This window comes from Channa argus, chromosome 18 (genome assembly GCF_033026475.1).
Source record: "Channa argus isolate prfri chromosome 18, Channa argus male v1.0, whole genome shotgun sequence".
In the NCBI taxonomy this organism is placed as follows: domain Eukaryota; kingdom Metazoa; phylum Chordata; class Actinopteri; order Anabantiformes; family Channidae; genus Channa; species Channa argus.
Genome location: NC_090214.1, coordinates 22,176,967 through 22,193,666, shown reverse-complemented (window position 1 = coordinate 22,193,666; position 16,700 = coordinate 22,176,967). Strand labels below are relative to the sequence as shown.

The window sequence follows — 16,700 nt, the reverse complement described above, 5'->3', positions numbered from 1 at the left end:
AGGTGGTAGCCTATACAGAAGCAGTAGCTTAAAGAATACCCCCCCCATATAGTTATCATTTACATATTTTAACAGCGAAAAAGCTTGATATTTTTAGTAACAAAAAAAATATCAACTTGTTTGACATGACAGTGTGTCATAAAGTCTTTCACAGGCTTAAACTTAGTTTAGAACAAAACAGAGTCTGAAAATTTTGAATGTTGACCTTTCCCTCAGTCAACTAGCACAGATGAGCATAACAATAGCAGGCCACCCATCCCACCACCAACTATCCCCAAGTACTAGGCTGTTAACACATTCAGACTATCTTTGTTGTGGTTGCTGACAGATTTTATATGCACTTTGCATGCAAATGATTTTAATTCTGTTTATATTATACTTGAAGCCAAGTGTTTCATTTAATTGTGTGTGCCCATAATTGAATGCAATCTGTGTAACAGATAGATTAATGAGGCTCACCAGCAGGGACATACAGAGAGTGTCTCAGTGGCAGTGGCTCACATTTCTAAGTTTGGACACACAGTGCATGCAGAAAGTATTCGCAGTGCTAAACTTTTTCCACATTTTGTTATGTTACAGCCTTATTCCAAAATAGATTAATTTCATTATTTTCCTCAAAAAAGAACTAAATACCACATGACAACTTGAAAGAGTTTTGTTTGAAATCTTTTCAAATTTATTAAAAATAAACAATGAAAAATTCACAAGTACATAAGTATTCACAGCCTTTGCCATAAAACTCAAAAATTTAGCTCTGGTGCATCCTGTTTCCACTCCGTTGCATCGTTAAGATCTTTTTAAAACTTGATTGGAGTCCAATTGAGGGAAAAATCAGTTGATTGGACATTATTTGGACACCTGTCTATATAAGGACCTACAGTTAAAAGTGCATGTCACAGCGCAAACCAAGCCATGAAGTCCATGGAATTGCCTGTAGACCTCTGAGACAGGATTGTATTGAGGCACAGATCTGGGGAAGGGTAGAGAAAAATTGCTGCAGGTCCCACTGAAGGTCCCAATAAGCACAGTAGCCTTCATGACCTGCAAATGAAAGACGTTTGGAAAAACCAGGACTTTTCCTAGAGCGGGCCAGCTGGCCAAACTGAGTGATTGAGAGGGAAGGGCCTTAGTCAGGGAGGGGAGCAACAACCTGAAATACCACCATTGTTCCTCTGTGGAGAGAGTAGAACCTTCCAGAAATCTCTCCAGCAATCCACCAATCAGTCCTGAATGATAGACTGGCCAGATGGAAACCACTCCTCAGTAAAAGTCCCAGGAACGCCCACCCGGAGTTTACCAAAAGACTGCTGAAAGACTCTCAGACCATGAGAAACAAAACTCTCTGGTCTGGCCAATACCATCCCTACAGTAAAGCATGATGCTGCCGCCACCATGTGGCAGGAACTGGGAGACTAGTAAGGATCGAGGGAAAGACAAATGCAGCATGTACAAAGACATCTTTGAAGAAAACCTGTTCCAGAGCTCTCTGGACCTTAGACTGGGGCCTAGGCACACAGCCAAGATAACAAAAAGAAGCTATGGGACAACTCCATGTATTTCCTTGAGCAGCCTAGCCAGATTTCAAACTTGTACACGATTAAAGATCTCTGAGAGATCTGAAAATGATGGAGCTGGAAATGACCTGATGGAGCTTGAGAGGTACTGCAATGAAGATAGGAGAAACTGCCCAAATATAGGTGTCCAAAGCTTGGAGCATTATACTCAAATAGACTTGAGGTTGTAATTGGTGCTAAAGGTGCTTCAACAAAGTACTAACCAAAGGTGGTGAATACTTATATACATACTTATTACTTTTTTGTTTTTTATGTTTAATGAATTTGCAAAGATTTCAAACAAACCTTTTTCATGTTGTCATTATAGAGTAATATCTGTAAAATTATGTGGAAAACAATGAATTTAATCCATATTGGATTAAGGCTGTAACATACCAAAATGTGGAAAAAGTGAATACTTTCTGGATGCACTATTTCTGCCTGTAAGAACAAAAACAAGTTATCCAGGCCCTTTTTATGGCCATCAAGATACAGTTGTATGCAAAAGTTTAGGCACCCCTGACAATGTCCATGTAGACAATGTAGATCAAATTTTCATTTTGATCTATCAAATAACTGAAGGACACAGTAATATTTCAGTAGTGAAATTAGGTTTTTTGAATTAAAAGAAAATGTGCAATATGCATCAAAATTAAATTAGACAGGTGCATAAATTTGGGCACCCTTGTCATTTTGATGATTTGAACAATCGTTCATAGTAATATATCGTTCAACAATTCAACACACTTTGCACAAGGAGAAGCTGTATGGGAGAGTGATGCAAAAGAAGCCCTTTCTGCTTACATGCCGCAAACGGAGTCGCTTGAGGTAAGCAAACGCACATTTGGACAAGCCAGCCTCATTTTGGAATAAGGTGCTGTGGACTGATGAAACAAAGATTGAGTTATTTGGTCAGAACAAGGGGCGTTATGCATGGCGGCAAAAGAACACAGCGTTCCAAGAAAAACTCTTGCTACCCACAGTACAATTTGGGCGAGGTTCCATCATACTGTGGGGCTGTGTGGCCAGTGGGAATCTGGTTAAAGTTGAGGGTCGAATGGATTCCACTCAATATCAGGAGATTCTTGAGAATAATGTTGAGGAATCAGTCACAAAGTTGCACAAGAAGAAAACGACCCAATACACTGCTAAAAATCTACTCGGGCGTTTATCCAGAGGAACAAGTACAATGTTCTGGAATGGCCATCCCAGTCCCAAGACCTGAATGTCTGTGGGGTGATTTGAAACGGGCTGTCCATGCTCGGCAACCATCAAACCTAACTGAACTGGAGATGTTTTGTAAGGAGGAGTGGTCCAAAATACATTGATGCAGAATCCAGAAACTCATTAAAGGATAGAGGTTGTTTCTGCTAAAGGAGGCTCAACTAAATATTGATGTGATTTTTCTGTTGGGGTGCCCAAATTTATGCACCTGTCTAATTTTGTTTTGATGCATATCGCCCATTTTCTGTTAATCCAATAAACCTCATTTCACTACTGAAATATTACTGTGTCCTTCAGTTATTTAATAGATCAAAATGAAATTGCTGATCCAAACACCCAAATATTTATAAATGAAAATCATGGACATTGTCAAGAGTTCCTAAACTTTTGCATATAACTGTAATTGGGTACTTGTTTACGTGGGCAGATGTGGAATTGGGCCTTTTGCTGTACTGCGCCTTCTGTCCTGATTGGATCCAGTTGCAGCCTGTTTCTGCAGAGTAGGTTGTACAGTTTTAAAGAAATCTTTAATTCTCTGTCTATGTCTCATAGAGAATAACGTTCCTCTCTTAGGACTGACGAGTTTTTAAGGAAAGCCCCTTTTTCTGCCTATTTTAGTTCTAATTTACAATAAATGACAGGTCACTCTAACTATGGAGAAAGTAAACTCATATTATCAGGTTGAGGAGGAGGGGTCCACCCTGGATAGGTCTCTAGTCTATCTCAGGGCCAGGAAAGAGACACACACACACACACAAACACTCAGATTCACACCTACAGTATGGGCAATTTAGAGTCACCAATTAACTTAATGTTCATACTCCGGCCTGGTGGCTTAGTGGTAGAGCATTGAGTTGGGGTGCAGAAGGCTGTGGGTTTAAATCCCACGCCACCAGGTCTGGTCCTACCTAGTCATCAAGGCGCTGGTCCCGAGCCCAGATAAAATGCAAGGGGTAGCAGCAGGAAACGGCATCCAGAGTAAAAACTGATGCCAAGTCAGTGTGTGGAACATATTCTGCTGTGGCAACCCCTGAAGGGACAAGCTAAAAGCTGTTGATCTTTAACATACATGTTTTTGGACTGTGGGAGAAAAGTGGAGTACCCAGAGGAAACCCACACAAGTACACGGAGAACATGGTAATTCCAAACAGAAAGGCAGCAGCCGGCCTAGGATTCGGACTAGAAAGATCAGACACCTGATTTTCTACATATAAGGGATGCAACCATTTGCAGTATGGTTTTCATTTATTTACTATAACTTTATGCACTACTTGACCATTTTTGTTACTTGTTGAAGGATGAAGTTTGTACTAGCTGAATGTGCATTAAATATTATGTTAATGAAATAAAAACTTGTTGTTTTACTTTCTTTTGCCATTTTAATGTAAGCAATGCAAAGTATTGCATTTAACTATAGTGGTTTTATAAATACTTTGCCATCTCTGTTCAGCTTTGGCTGTTGCAGTGACATCAGGTTTCAAACTATGGTATGGACAGGTGGTACCAGGTACCATTTTTTCAGACAAGCAAAGGCTAGCAAACAATATTATTGATGTTGGCGTATTATAAGGGCTGAATTTGTGAGAGAAAATGCAATAGTGGTGAAGAGTAAATGCAGAGAGGAAGTCGTGCATGACATTTCTGAAATTCTATATTCAGAAAAATACATACATGTTTCAAAAAAGCAAATTCAATTTTTGTGTAAACCCCAAATAAATAAAACCCTGGGCCTGGTTCTGTTAGAAATGTATTCTGTTAAAGGAAGTTTTTCCTCTACACTGTTGCCTAGTGCTTGCTAAAGGGAGATCTGTTGTGTTTCCTCTACATATCCGTATAGTCTTTACATTGAGATGATTTTGTTGTGAATCGATGCTATACTAATAAAGTTGAATAGAATTCCACTGCATTATCTAAAATATCACATAACAATTTTCCTAAAAAGCCAAATGAACATTTCAGAACAGCGAAATAAATATGTCAAACAGATCATCCTAATAGACTTAGATTCTCACCAGTGCATTTCTTTCTGGGCCTGATTCCTCTTCTGTACAGTCTCTCCATTCACCACATCTCGATTGGTATTTGTGAGAACGCCTCCAAAATCATACGGTCCTACAGGAAATCAAAGATGGTAGTTTAATGTTGTTAAACTAAAAAGACATGACAATAATGTGATTTAGGTGATAAATTTCATTTAAATTTCAGTCTTTTCCTGAAGCCACTCTGGTGTTGTCTTGACTGTTTTGTCTTTGGATCACTATTGCGGGGAAAAATTAGCAGTCAACAACTGTCAGATCTCATGTATTCTAGAGCAGGTTTTCAGGAGAAACCTTTCATTGTTTGGCTGCATGAATCCTTCTCCAAATTCTGACTAGTATCCCTGTCCTTGCTGCTGAGATGAAACTCCAGAGTGATGCAAGCAGCATGGTTCACCATAGGGAAAGTATTAGCAAGATGATTAGCAGTTCCTAGTGTTTGGTGATGTGGCCAAAGACCAAGACATCCTGTTTCCTTGTTCTTTCCTTGTTCCTTGTTGAAAGAGCCCTTCAAATATTGAAGAAGACAAAAATAATGGTTGTTCTTGTGCCAGCATCTACCATCTAAGCAGAAAAGCTCTGGTAATGTCACTGACAATTACTATTCACCTCCCTGACCGAGATCCTTCACCGTTTTACAAGAACAAGAAAAAAACACTGAAATAAACAACACAAAACAGAACTTTAGGGATCGTGTAAAGCACAGAGCTCAGCTTTTAAATCAGTCTTGAATTAGCTCATGTGTTAAAATTGTTTTAATCTTTTTTAATCTAAGTTGAGTGTGAGTAATATTCACTCTTTGTAACATCACGTACATGCTTGTTTGAAAACCTACATAACATCTAATACACATCATGTGGCTATGTTTACAGAGACCCTCAGTAAACATTTTCCAACTTGGTTTGTACATGTGACACAGTTACTGTATTCAAAAAGTTTTCACTAATTAATTTTTTATTTTCTTGCACTACATTTAATGATATAAAATGAACATAAAATGATATAAACTAAAAGCTAAGCTATATATCATTTTCAACTTGCCAACTTGTCAATTTTGCAATAAATCTCAAATTGTGATGTACTGTAATTTAACCTATGTCAATAATGTAGAAATAAAAAAGAAAGAACAAAACCCTATGCTCAGTTTAATGTTTTGGCTGTAACACTGGTTCAGCCTAAGGTGACACCAAGCTTGGAAACTAACCTGACAAGGAACAACTTAGTCTCCAGGCACACGTTTCCATGATTGATAGCAGCAAGTAATTTATTAACAAAGCAAGTTACTGAAATAACTTTAAATACATTTTTAAACAAATGATACGGTATAATTTTTTAAAAATCTTCTTTTCCACATTTTAGTGTCCACAAATTCATGCATCACAATCACTACACTATGTTATGTGCAGTAGCTTTATAGGATTACACAAAGAGGTCCCAAACAATAATGCACAAAAGTTAGTACCCCCTCTTCTAATTCCAATTAATTGTATCAGTCTGGGTGCATACCTGAAGATATTACAGGATGTTTCCACCAACTTTCACAGATTTCTAGTCTCTGTCACTCTGTAAGTAGCACACACCTGAATAAACACGGGGCAATGCACTCAACGACTAGAAAATTATATTTTACCTTCATAATCTGAATGGCCAGTCGGGAAGACTCCAGTAGCTGACAGGTAGACAAGCAGAACACTGTTGGCAGGCAATTCCTGTAAATTAAAGCATGAAAATGAGTTACAGTGTGTGACATATTGGATGCCCCACACAGGTATCAGTTTGATAAAAGGTCAAAATAATAGTTTTAATTCTTCAAGCCTCTGAGCAGCTACTTGGGCTCGGTTGAATTTTGTACAAGTTGTTGGTTTTGTTTTCTTAATTCAAAATCAACCTTTGGATAACCTTTAGAAAAACAGCAGTAGAAAAGTGATAATCCAAACAAACACATATTAATGAGTTGCAGACTTATGAATAGTGTTGTCACATGTCATTTTAAGGAGATAGAAATAATGAGTCCTGCTTCTTCTGCATTCTAGATCACCTAGAGTGGTTTGACTGCACATGCTCGTAGCCCTGTAAGCAGCCAGCTTTGTAGGTTGGGGGAGTGGGAACCGATGTCCTACCACAGATATGCATGTTAGGTTAACTGATGAATCTATATTTCCCATACATTAAGCCTGAATGTGATTGTAAATTATTATCTGTCTGTGTATGTCTCTCTGTATCAGCCCTGACATAGACTGGCAACCTGCCAAAGATGTACAGCTGGGATCGGCTCCAGCACGCATGTAACCTCTAATGCGACAAGTAGTTGGGACAATGGAGGGATGGATGGATAGGATGAATACTCACTAAAATTAAATACTGCACCATCATTGAAATTAAATTAGTTTGTGCGGCTTTGTTAGTTCCACTGTGTTCCACTCGGTACACTGTAGTTACAAAGTTAAAAAGACCATGATTAAAGTGAACACTGACCTTAAAAGAGGCAGACAAGAAAGTGAAAAGCTGGCTAAATGTTGGCTTGTACAGCAAATACTTGTGAGGGTTTTCTCGTTTAGCAGGCTTCTCATTGGGTTCCTGTAGAGAAAGATTTGATATTATTATTATTATTATTATTATTATTATTATAAATGGTCGCTTATTATAACCATTGTGCAATTTACTTACAACATAAAAAAGGTAACCATAGCCAGTCCCTGAGAATGTTTCTTAAGTTGATGGTTAAGATTAATTTGAAAGATTAGGTAGACACTACATCTCTTGAAAGAGCGATAGCTACTATTACAGCCCAAACAAAATCATAGTGACAGTTTGGTATTTTGTTTGCTTACTTTATTTAAGCAGGTAAAAAAAATATCATTGAGATTTCAAATCACATTTTCAATTTTTAATTATTTGCTACAAACCAGACCTGTGAGAAACATCAAAATATATGATAAACTCGTGGCAATATTCTGCATGATTTTACTTGCAAATACAACTTCCTTATTTAATTTGACCAGAATTAAACAGGGATTATGGATCATACCTCATAAAAGCTAAAGGCTTTTAACTTTATTGTATAAAAAGTTGGGAAAGAACATTCAGCTAGAAGACTACAACACAGGTAAACCAAACAATGAGGGACATGACACTCACTATTGTTCCTTGTTTGGAGGTCTGTGTAGCCAGGTTCACAGGTTCCCTCTCCAAAGCTTGAAGCATGCGGAACATATCAATGGTTAACTCACTAAACTTCACCTACAGAAAGGAAAAAAAACATACATTTGTCAACTAACATTTGAAAGATATGTGGAGACGGAATGTTTTAGGCATCATGGTTTTACTAATTATACAAAGGTTATGTTTGTTAGCACACAGCATGCTGAAAAAACTGATCTGATTCTTTTCATCAGGTACAGAAATTCATTCTTACAGAAAATTAATGTTTAGTAGTCATTTAAGTCATTTTAGGCCTTTTAGGGCAAAAAGTATTTGAACCGTGACAAAATATTCATCATGTTGGTCCCGTACAACCCAACAGTGGATTTAACGATAAAGATTTGCTTAATCTGTAGTCTTTCAGCTTTAATTCAAGGTATTTAGCTTAAATTACAAACATTGTTATACATGGAACCAATATTTTGGGTGCTCAAAAGTAAGTAAAGTGACACATCAGTGACTTTGTGAAGGTGAAGAACATCAACCAAAGACTAAAAAAGTCCAGAGTGGGGTCATAAAAAGATTCAGGAGTTTACACACCCAAATCTCTTATAGTATACTTTCATGTTTATATTCTTGGAAGTAGGATTAGGACTTGGAACAATATTTTTTAAAAGTGGGTGTTTTTTTCTGAGTTTTTATTACAGTAATTTTTTATTTTTATTAAGTATTGAAATTCATGTCTGTTGGTGTGTTTTTTCATGTGAACTTTGTTTAAAATTCATAATCTATTGTGGTGAATGGTAAAGCTCTCAATGTCCCTTATTTAATTGTTTATTAATGAGTAACTCCTAAACAAATAGATTTATAGGAGAGGTTCTTGCATTAGACTCATTGCCTTAATCTTTGCCCTTTGTAAGAAAATGGTAGTAAATGACACATTAAAAAATATTCTGTATTGCTGTTATCTTCTAAAATGACGGTTATCACTATAAAATGTATAGACAACGAATATCCTTCATCCATACTGTAGGAAAGTCACTAGAAAATCACAGTCAACAGAGCTAACCTCACACAACTGGTCAACTACTGTGTCAAAGCATTAAAAACTGTGATATAGAATTGGTGGGTTAAAACCTGGTTGTTACAGTTTCCGATGATTAGTGCATCTGCAAGCACAAGCTGGCCAACCACCATGCCTTGTTCAAGTGGAGGCGCGCTTCCTTCCTGCAGCCGATTGCTGGTGACGACAACAGAATTGTTGTCATTCAAGACTACTACTGGATCTGCCTGTTTCAAACAAACAAGGGGAGAAAACGGGTAGTGAGCCACAGCCTGTCCATCTGTAATGTACAGTATGGTGGATATTAAAGCAATCAGTAGTGCTGGATTATGTGATAGTTCAAGCATGTTACCTCCACAAAAGCTGCGACTTCCTGTAGCACCAGGTTCCATTCTAGTTGGTCCTCTGTGTTGAATCGCTGTGTGTAATCTTCGATTTCTTCTGATAACTCCTACAGAGAGCAGTTCCAAATGTTGTTAATAATATTTAAAAATACAAACATTTTTTCACACAACTGCAAAATGAATTTGAAAGCTAGGACCAAGAACAGTCGTTGCCCAGAGGGAATGACATGCCTCTTCATTATAGAGTAGTATACATACTGATTGAGGAAGCCTCGCACACGATGCAAATCACCCACTTCCCCATTTCCAAAGTATCCCCAGATCATCACCTTTCTACTCCATGCTTCAATGGTGTTAAGCAGGATTCCATCATCTTCGTGTGAGCTCTGTGTCTGACACGTGATTCGATTGGATCCAAACATCTCAAACTTTAACTTATTAGTTCACAAAACTCCAGTCATATTAAGTCCAGTGTTCGTGCATTTTAGCTCACTGCAACTTTCTAAGATTTGGCAACCAGCTGACCTGAGTCTCCTATGCACAATGTCTGTAAACACTGTTTTCTCTCTTGGTTTATTCAATAATTATGCAATTCAGGAGCAGTAATGCTCTAAGTACTTGTCTTAGTGGCCAGATGTGCACTTGGGCCTTCTTCTGTGTCTTCTGTCTTGATTGGATCCAGATGCAGCATTTCTCTGGACACTATAGTCTACGTCTCTAACTGAGAACTTTCTATCTCATAGAGAATAACTTTCCTCAGAATAAGTATGCTTCTGACATCTAGGCCTTAGTCAACATAGGCTACATACTTGACATAGGTTGGCCAAAACATTAGAACTATTTCTTAATATAATGCACTCCAGTACAACTTCACTACCCATTGTGACTTCAATGATAAAGACTAGAATTATAACCTTTCTGACAGTTTAAACTGAGAAATTATAACACTGTAAAAGTAGCATTCATGGCAAAGCTGCTGTATTTGATTGCATAAGATTGTACAGGTGTGCCTAATAAAGTGGCCAGCGAGTGAATGTAAGCCAAAGCTGCTCCTTTTCCAAGTAAGAAGCCAAACAATGTAAGAGTTTTAATAATATAGTAATACTAGGGCTGAATCAATTCTTTGTGAAACTTGGTGCGCTGTATTTTAAACAGATGATTATTACAGTTGGTCGATGTGTTCAATATGTGATTAATTAATTGTGTCAAAAATCTGGGATCACTTCAAGAAAAAAAAAGTGTAATGTTGCAAAACTGAGTTAGGCAACCACTCACTCTTGCTACAGTCAATTCACAATGTGGAACTGACACAAGTTAACATTAATTCAATTTTTCATACATTTAAACTGTAGGTCCTGATGATGTTTTCTCTAGTGAAGTGAAGTGAAGACAGAGGGCAGTTTACTACCTTTATAAATAGAAGTTAAATCTTCGGGAAGTCACCCTTTAAGTGTGTTTTTGAAGACTCCAACAGAATCAATGTGTGTCTCTAGATTAACAGGAGAGCTGTACTATTTACATTATTAACGGCAACTTACTAATAATTATAAGAAATTATGCTCATAATAATGCTTTACAAACCAACAGTTAATACTTTTCTACTTATCAATCAGGTCAATTGTTATACGTAGCCCTGGTTTCTACAGTGAAACAAAGCAACTGTGTTAAGGATGCATCCAGCACCATGAAATCTATTGCTGCCTTTATATAGTTACTGCATATCTTTCCTCAGGAGCGTTTCTGTTGTGTTCAGTGTTTCCCTAAAGGTAGTTTTTACTTTTGCTGCTTAATTATTACAGTGTTGCAGCATTACGTACTATCACTGGGTGACTGTGGCACAGGAGGTAGAGCAGAGGTAGAGCCCCCCCCCCCCCAGTTGCTGGTTTGATCACCGGCTCCTCCTCTGGATGTGTCCTTGAGCAAGACACCGAACGCTAACTTAGTTGCCCCCGGTGAGCATTGGCCAGCTGCATAGCAGCTCCCCCATTGGTGTTTGAGTGCAATTGTCAGTGCAAATGGATAAATCAGAAGCAGTGTAAAGCCCTTTGAGTGCCAATACATAGAAAAGCGCTATATAAGTGCAGACCATATACCACCGTACCCACATTTAGGCTCAATTGGCATGAATGGTTCTAGGGGGTGGCCAGAGGTTGCCATGGTTTTGACATATAATAAGTTAGCCATTTAATAGTCAAAGAAAAAGTGTGTATGGGGGGACACCATTCCCATATTGGGCGGGCTTCATATTGCTTCCCAACTTGGGACAATGTGTTCCTTGTCTGTTAAATTGCAGGAAAATCTTCTCCATTTAAGTGTAATCTTGTCCTTTCTACATGAATCTTATTCTTACTTCTCAATATGGGAAGTGATGGTCTGTCAGATAAAACTTGGCTGGTATACAGCTGTGCATATCCTTTACTGAGACACTTAAATATATGTACATGAGGTAGACATGTGAAATGAGGGGTGATTTCATGTCCCTCTGAAAACCAGGGTTGCACAAGTAATAAAGTCAAACAGCATGCTATAGTAAAAAAAAAAGAGTTTTGCTTCCATACCTTCACTAAAACTTTGACTAGGTCCATCTTGTTCAGAAGTAAACAGACGACAATATAGCGAGCATAATATCGAAGCTTCTTCACTACTAATTCTGGCCTGATAAAAAGATGAGAAAAAAAAACTTGTAAAGTCAAATAAATCCACATTTTTAGGCCATGTCCAAGGATTACAATTTGCATGTTTGTGGGGATAGATTTTGCATACAACATTTAATTTGTCTTCAAGTGTCTATTGTTAGTGTTAATTAAAAGACAAATGTTTAAATAAATTTTTTTAATTGGAGAAAAACCCATAATGGGTTTTGAGAAAAACAAAAAACAAAAGAAAACCCAAAAACAGAATTTCACCTGCCTTATTCTTTAAAAACTAAACTTCTAATTTACTGCCCCTATCTATAACCTGTAAATAAGAAACAATCAAACAAGAAAACAAAATCAATCAAAAGTAAACAAAGTTTGGAACAAACCTGTCCTCTTTGTTGACCTGAAAGTAGTAGGATCGCTGACGGATGGCTGAGTAGAATGAAAAGGCCTCATTCAGGTAACTTGTTTCTGAGGTACGAAGACTGTCAATCAAGATCAGAAAAAAATATGATCTGTCTTACCATCTCTGAATTGATGTACATTTCAAATAACATTTATTTCATTAAATCTAAAAACTGATTAAATGCAGCATTTCAACAATGGTTAAAAGTTCAAATAATATTTTATTTTGTTAAAAGACGTCACAAAATACAAAAAAAAAAATCCTTTTATTAATCATGAATTGCAATTTGTCCACCAGCATATGCCTGATAAAATGTACCTGTGGAGTTTATGTAAACCTGTAAATTAAGTTTTCCTATGTGATGTGTGTGCTGTGTATCCTCAATGTTTAACGAGCAGTAGTGAGTAAGTACATTTTTGTCACCTGAATTGTCACTTCGGTCATTTAATATTGTGTAGCTGTTGATACCAAATGCAAGCCGATACTTTCATCCACCTAAATTTGGATCAAGTGTGTATCTGATCCACAAAAAAAAATCTGTAGCCTTAATATGATACAGTCTTTAGAAGCTACTTCTTTCAAAGACTGACATTTTTTAATTAAGCGTGTTTTCTCATACCGATACTAAAGCTAAAACTGAATCTTCTCCAATCACAGTTTGCATCTTGTGTTAGCTTGATTGTCTGTTCTCTGTGACCTCTGTTGTTGTCCACAAAACACTAGACAAGGTGCTGATTTGGGACATTTTTTCACAACAAGCTAATCGAGGTTGTACAGACATCTCTAGTTGGTAGTGGTTGTCTAGGGGATTGCTAAAAATATGGTTAATTTAAAAAAAATTAAAAGTTCTATTTATATGATTGATATGACATCAGAGAAAAGCTAAACTAAATAAAGAGACTCTTGAAATTGACTTGACAAAATCTGCTTATGAGTAGATGCCTCAAGATGGGTAGACGGAGCAAGTATAATAAGTTATGCAATAATTCTGTCACCAGCAATGAAACAACCCACCCGATCAAAAAGCAAGGGCATGAAGGTGCCCCCTGAATATGCAGAATGCAAGTTTTTGAAAGTAAAAGTATTTTCGTGATGTCTTCTAATCATTGAATGTAGACATCAAGAAGAGATTTACACAAGGTATATAAAAGTTTTTGCAATGTCTTCTGAACTTGACATCCACAAAAGGTTGTATATGTTTTTGTAACATCTTTTCAGGATATCTTGTGAACACTGCAATCAGCATTTCTTGAGAATATTTGCATCGAGACAATGCATTTACACTGACTTATGATATGCAACCTATTTTTAAGACTATTCAACCTATTTCTGTAGACATCTATAACATATCCTAGATGGAAATCTTTGTTTGGAGTTTGTTTTGGATATCTACTGACCTCTAAAATGGCTACAAAGCAGATATCCAAGTTCCTAAATCTGTGGACATCAAGATTTAGTTTTATGTAGATCTTAAGATAATGAATTTAGAATCTTTCCATATGTTAAAAAAATGTTTAAATTCGGCATTCACAAGACGTCCTAAAACAATACAGCAGATGTGTGTTAATGAGCAATTAACGTCTAATTTTGACATTTGGAAAATGTCTTTTAAAGTTGCTACAAAAACTTCCATTTGGAACACATGTGGATGTACATCTTAACCTCTAAAATGGTTCTAGAAAGTTGTTCTGGTATTGCCTTGTCTTATATGTCAATGCACATCCAAAATAGGTCTTGACACAGTGTCCAACCCTCCCCAATTTCTAACGGCCTTGGACCGGCACTGCACAGCTGGGGATGGGAATGGGCTGTAAGGGGTTCAGTGTCTTTCCCAGAGACACTTCGACGTATAGCCGGGACTGGGGATCAAACCACTGACCCTGTGGTCCGTGTAAGACTGCCTTACCAACTGAGTTACAGCCTCCCCATTTGTAGGACGTGCAATAAAGATTAAATCACATTACCGGTGAGACGGTAACAGCATTTAGTGAGGTTTGTGCATTAACATAAGCTGACTTACTAGTAGTGGTAGTAAAGCTGTCCAATTTTGGATGCAACTTCCCCAATCTGCCATCGCTTCAATCCATACCGGCTGTCCAGAACTTGCCTGTCATACAAAAAACACAATAATAAACAGTAAATTATGTAAATTATGCAGGATGTGACAACATCTGGTAAATGCCTCTGACATCACAATGAAATATCTGGCTTTGTGTTAATGAGCTGAACATATGCCACTACTTCTACAATTTCACCCTATTTTAAAGACAATTGGTTCTGCGTATGAAGAATAATCAGAAAAAAAGCGGTCCTAATTACCTGTGTTGCTGCTGAAATTTCCAAAGCTTAGTGTAGACATCAAAAGTCCGTCCAAAGTAGGACTGCCACTGCTTGTGGCCATACTGAGGAAGATCTCTGCAGAAAAACGCACAATTAAGGACAGAGGAGTGAGGTGAAACAGTAACATACTCTCTAAGTGCTTTTCAGCTCTACAATTACCCTGGAGAATGTTTTTGCGTCAGTTTAAATAATTCAACAAAATAAAGTTTTTAAAAAAAAATAAATCTTTTTCGGTAAAGTAAAAGTAAAAATACAGGGTTTTTCAACAAATTTTTAGTTTCAGGATTATATCAGTAGATTTTGGTTTTCTTCGATCTGTTCCCTCCAACTCAAGTTTTCAATAATTATAAATTATATCAATACAATAGATCACGATACAGTACTTTATGTTCTGGGTCATTACCTATTTGCAATATAATGGTCTGCACTTATATAGCGCTTTTCTACCTATTGGCACTCAAAGCGCTTTACACTGCTTCTTATTTACACATTCACACTCACAATCACACACACATTCATACACCGATGGGGGAGCTGCTATGCAGCTGGCCAACACTCACCGGGACCAACTAAGTTGGGGTTCAGTGTCTCGCTCAAGGACACTTCGACATGTGACCGGAGGAGCCGGGGATTGAACCAACAACTGTCAGATTGGTGAACAATCGCTCTACCTTCCTGCGCAACAGTCACAGAATGTAAAGGGGCATGCTATCACTTTTGTGTGATGTGAGTATAGAGTATAGCTGTATACGCTTCAGATTTTATCCAGGTACTTCTATCAGTAGAGAGATTATCAATAAAGAACAGTGACCAGGTTCCTTTGGCAGCCATACAGTTCCACCTTGCCGTCACCATGTTTGGCAGATGATGTGATGATGCATTGGATCATGAGTGGTTCCTTTCCTTTTCTATACTTTTCACCTCCCATCATCCAGGTACAAGTTATTCATGGTTTCCAGTTTGCACTTTGCTGTGAATATTTTGTTTGTTTAGTCATGAACAGTCCACATCTGTCTATTAAACTATTTAGTAGCCATTTGTTCCAATATAATTGTCACCCATGGCCCTGGTGGGGAGCAATGGGCATCCATGGGGGGACCCCCACGGAGCTCAGGGACACACCTGGCTGGGATTTAATGCCACTGAATTCTGCATCCCATCCTGCTCCTCTACACACTGGGCTATCAAGCTGCCTGATCACTGATTGTGTTTGCTTGGCTGTAAAGACTGCAGCTAATATGACTTGTGAACAAAAAGATATTGCTGTATTGTAATATTATAATTTAAATGTATATTGTTACCATGAAAATATTATGTCATATCATGATGTATTTTCAAGTCTCCCACTATTTATACTAATGGCTAGAATGGACTAGGACTAGGAAAAGGTTGGGAATATAAATGACAATTTTCTCTTGGGTTTCTCATGAAGGACTGTTTACCGATTAATTACAGCTCTCGTTTACTTAAAAAAGGGATTTCTCACACAACAATTAATACTTGAGTCGTGACATACGCTTGTTATTACACAAGCACTTGCTCTTGTAAAACCTAACTAGCTAACGTTTAGTAATTCCACATTTTATCTAATTTAGCTTCGCTAGCTTAGCAGTTATCCGTTAGCAATGGCTTCTCTGTCTCCCTCTGTTTCTCCTTCTCTCACTTGCTCCGTGTGTCTCATGTTCAGTTTTTCCATTGCCTCCTTTAGTGATAATGGCTTATGTAATAGGTGTAAGGTTTTTGCAGCTTTGGAGGCGAGGTAGCTGGTGGGGGCCGACCCAGCGTAGCCCCCCCAACCAATCGGTTCACGTTTCTAATAGACTTTCCCCACTCAGAAACCAACTCTGGTAATTAGCAGCTCTATAGTCAGAGACGTGAAGTTAGAGACTCCAGCGGCCGTAGTCAACGGATGCATAGTCAACCATAGCCCGATTACGCAAATCGGAGGTCACTA

The 16,700-nt window shown here is 37.7% G+C and overlaps 1 protein-coding gene across 4 annotated transcripts in view; it reads right to left on the bottom strand.

Moving 5' to 3' along the window:
* The window catches only part of scai (suppressor of cancer cell invasion), a 38,433-nt gene that overhangs the window by 13,206 nt on the left and 8,527 nt on the right, over nucleotides 1-16,700 (bottom strand). For all 4 annotated transcript variants that reach the window (XM_067484089.1, XM_067484090.1, XM_067484088.1 and 1 more), the window contains 10 exons: nucleotides 14,726-14,821; nucleotides 14,427-14,513; nucleotides 12,387-12,485; nucleotides 11,920-12,016; nucleotides 9,370-9,468; nucleotides 9,092-9,244; nucleotides 7,952-8,053; nucleotides 7,289-7,390; nucleotides 6,444-6,522; nucleotides 4,790-4,889 (listed from right to left, as the gene is read on the bottom strand). In XM_067484089.1, the coding sequence (XP_067340190.1) occupies nucleotides 4,790-4,889; nucleotides 6,444-6,522; nucleotides 7,289-7,390; nucleotides 7,952-8,053; nucleotides 9,092-9,244; nucleotides 9,370-9,468; nucleotides 11,920-12,016; nucleotides 12,387-12,485; nucleotides 14,427-14,513; nucleotides 14,726-14,821 (1,014 nt within the window). The remainder of the gene's footprint in view (nucleotides 1-4,789; nucleotides 4,890-6,443; nucleotides 6,523-7,288; nucleotides 7,391-7,951; nucleotides 8,054-9,091; nucleotides 9,245-9,369; nucleotides 9,469-11,919; nucleotides 12,017-12,386; nucleotides 12,486-14,426; nucleotides 14,514-14,725; nucleotides 14,822-16,700) is intronic.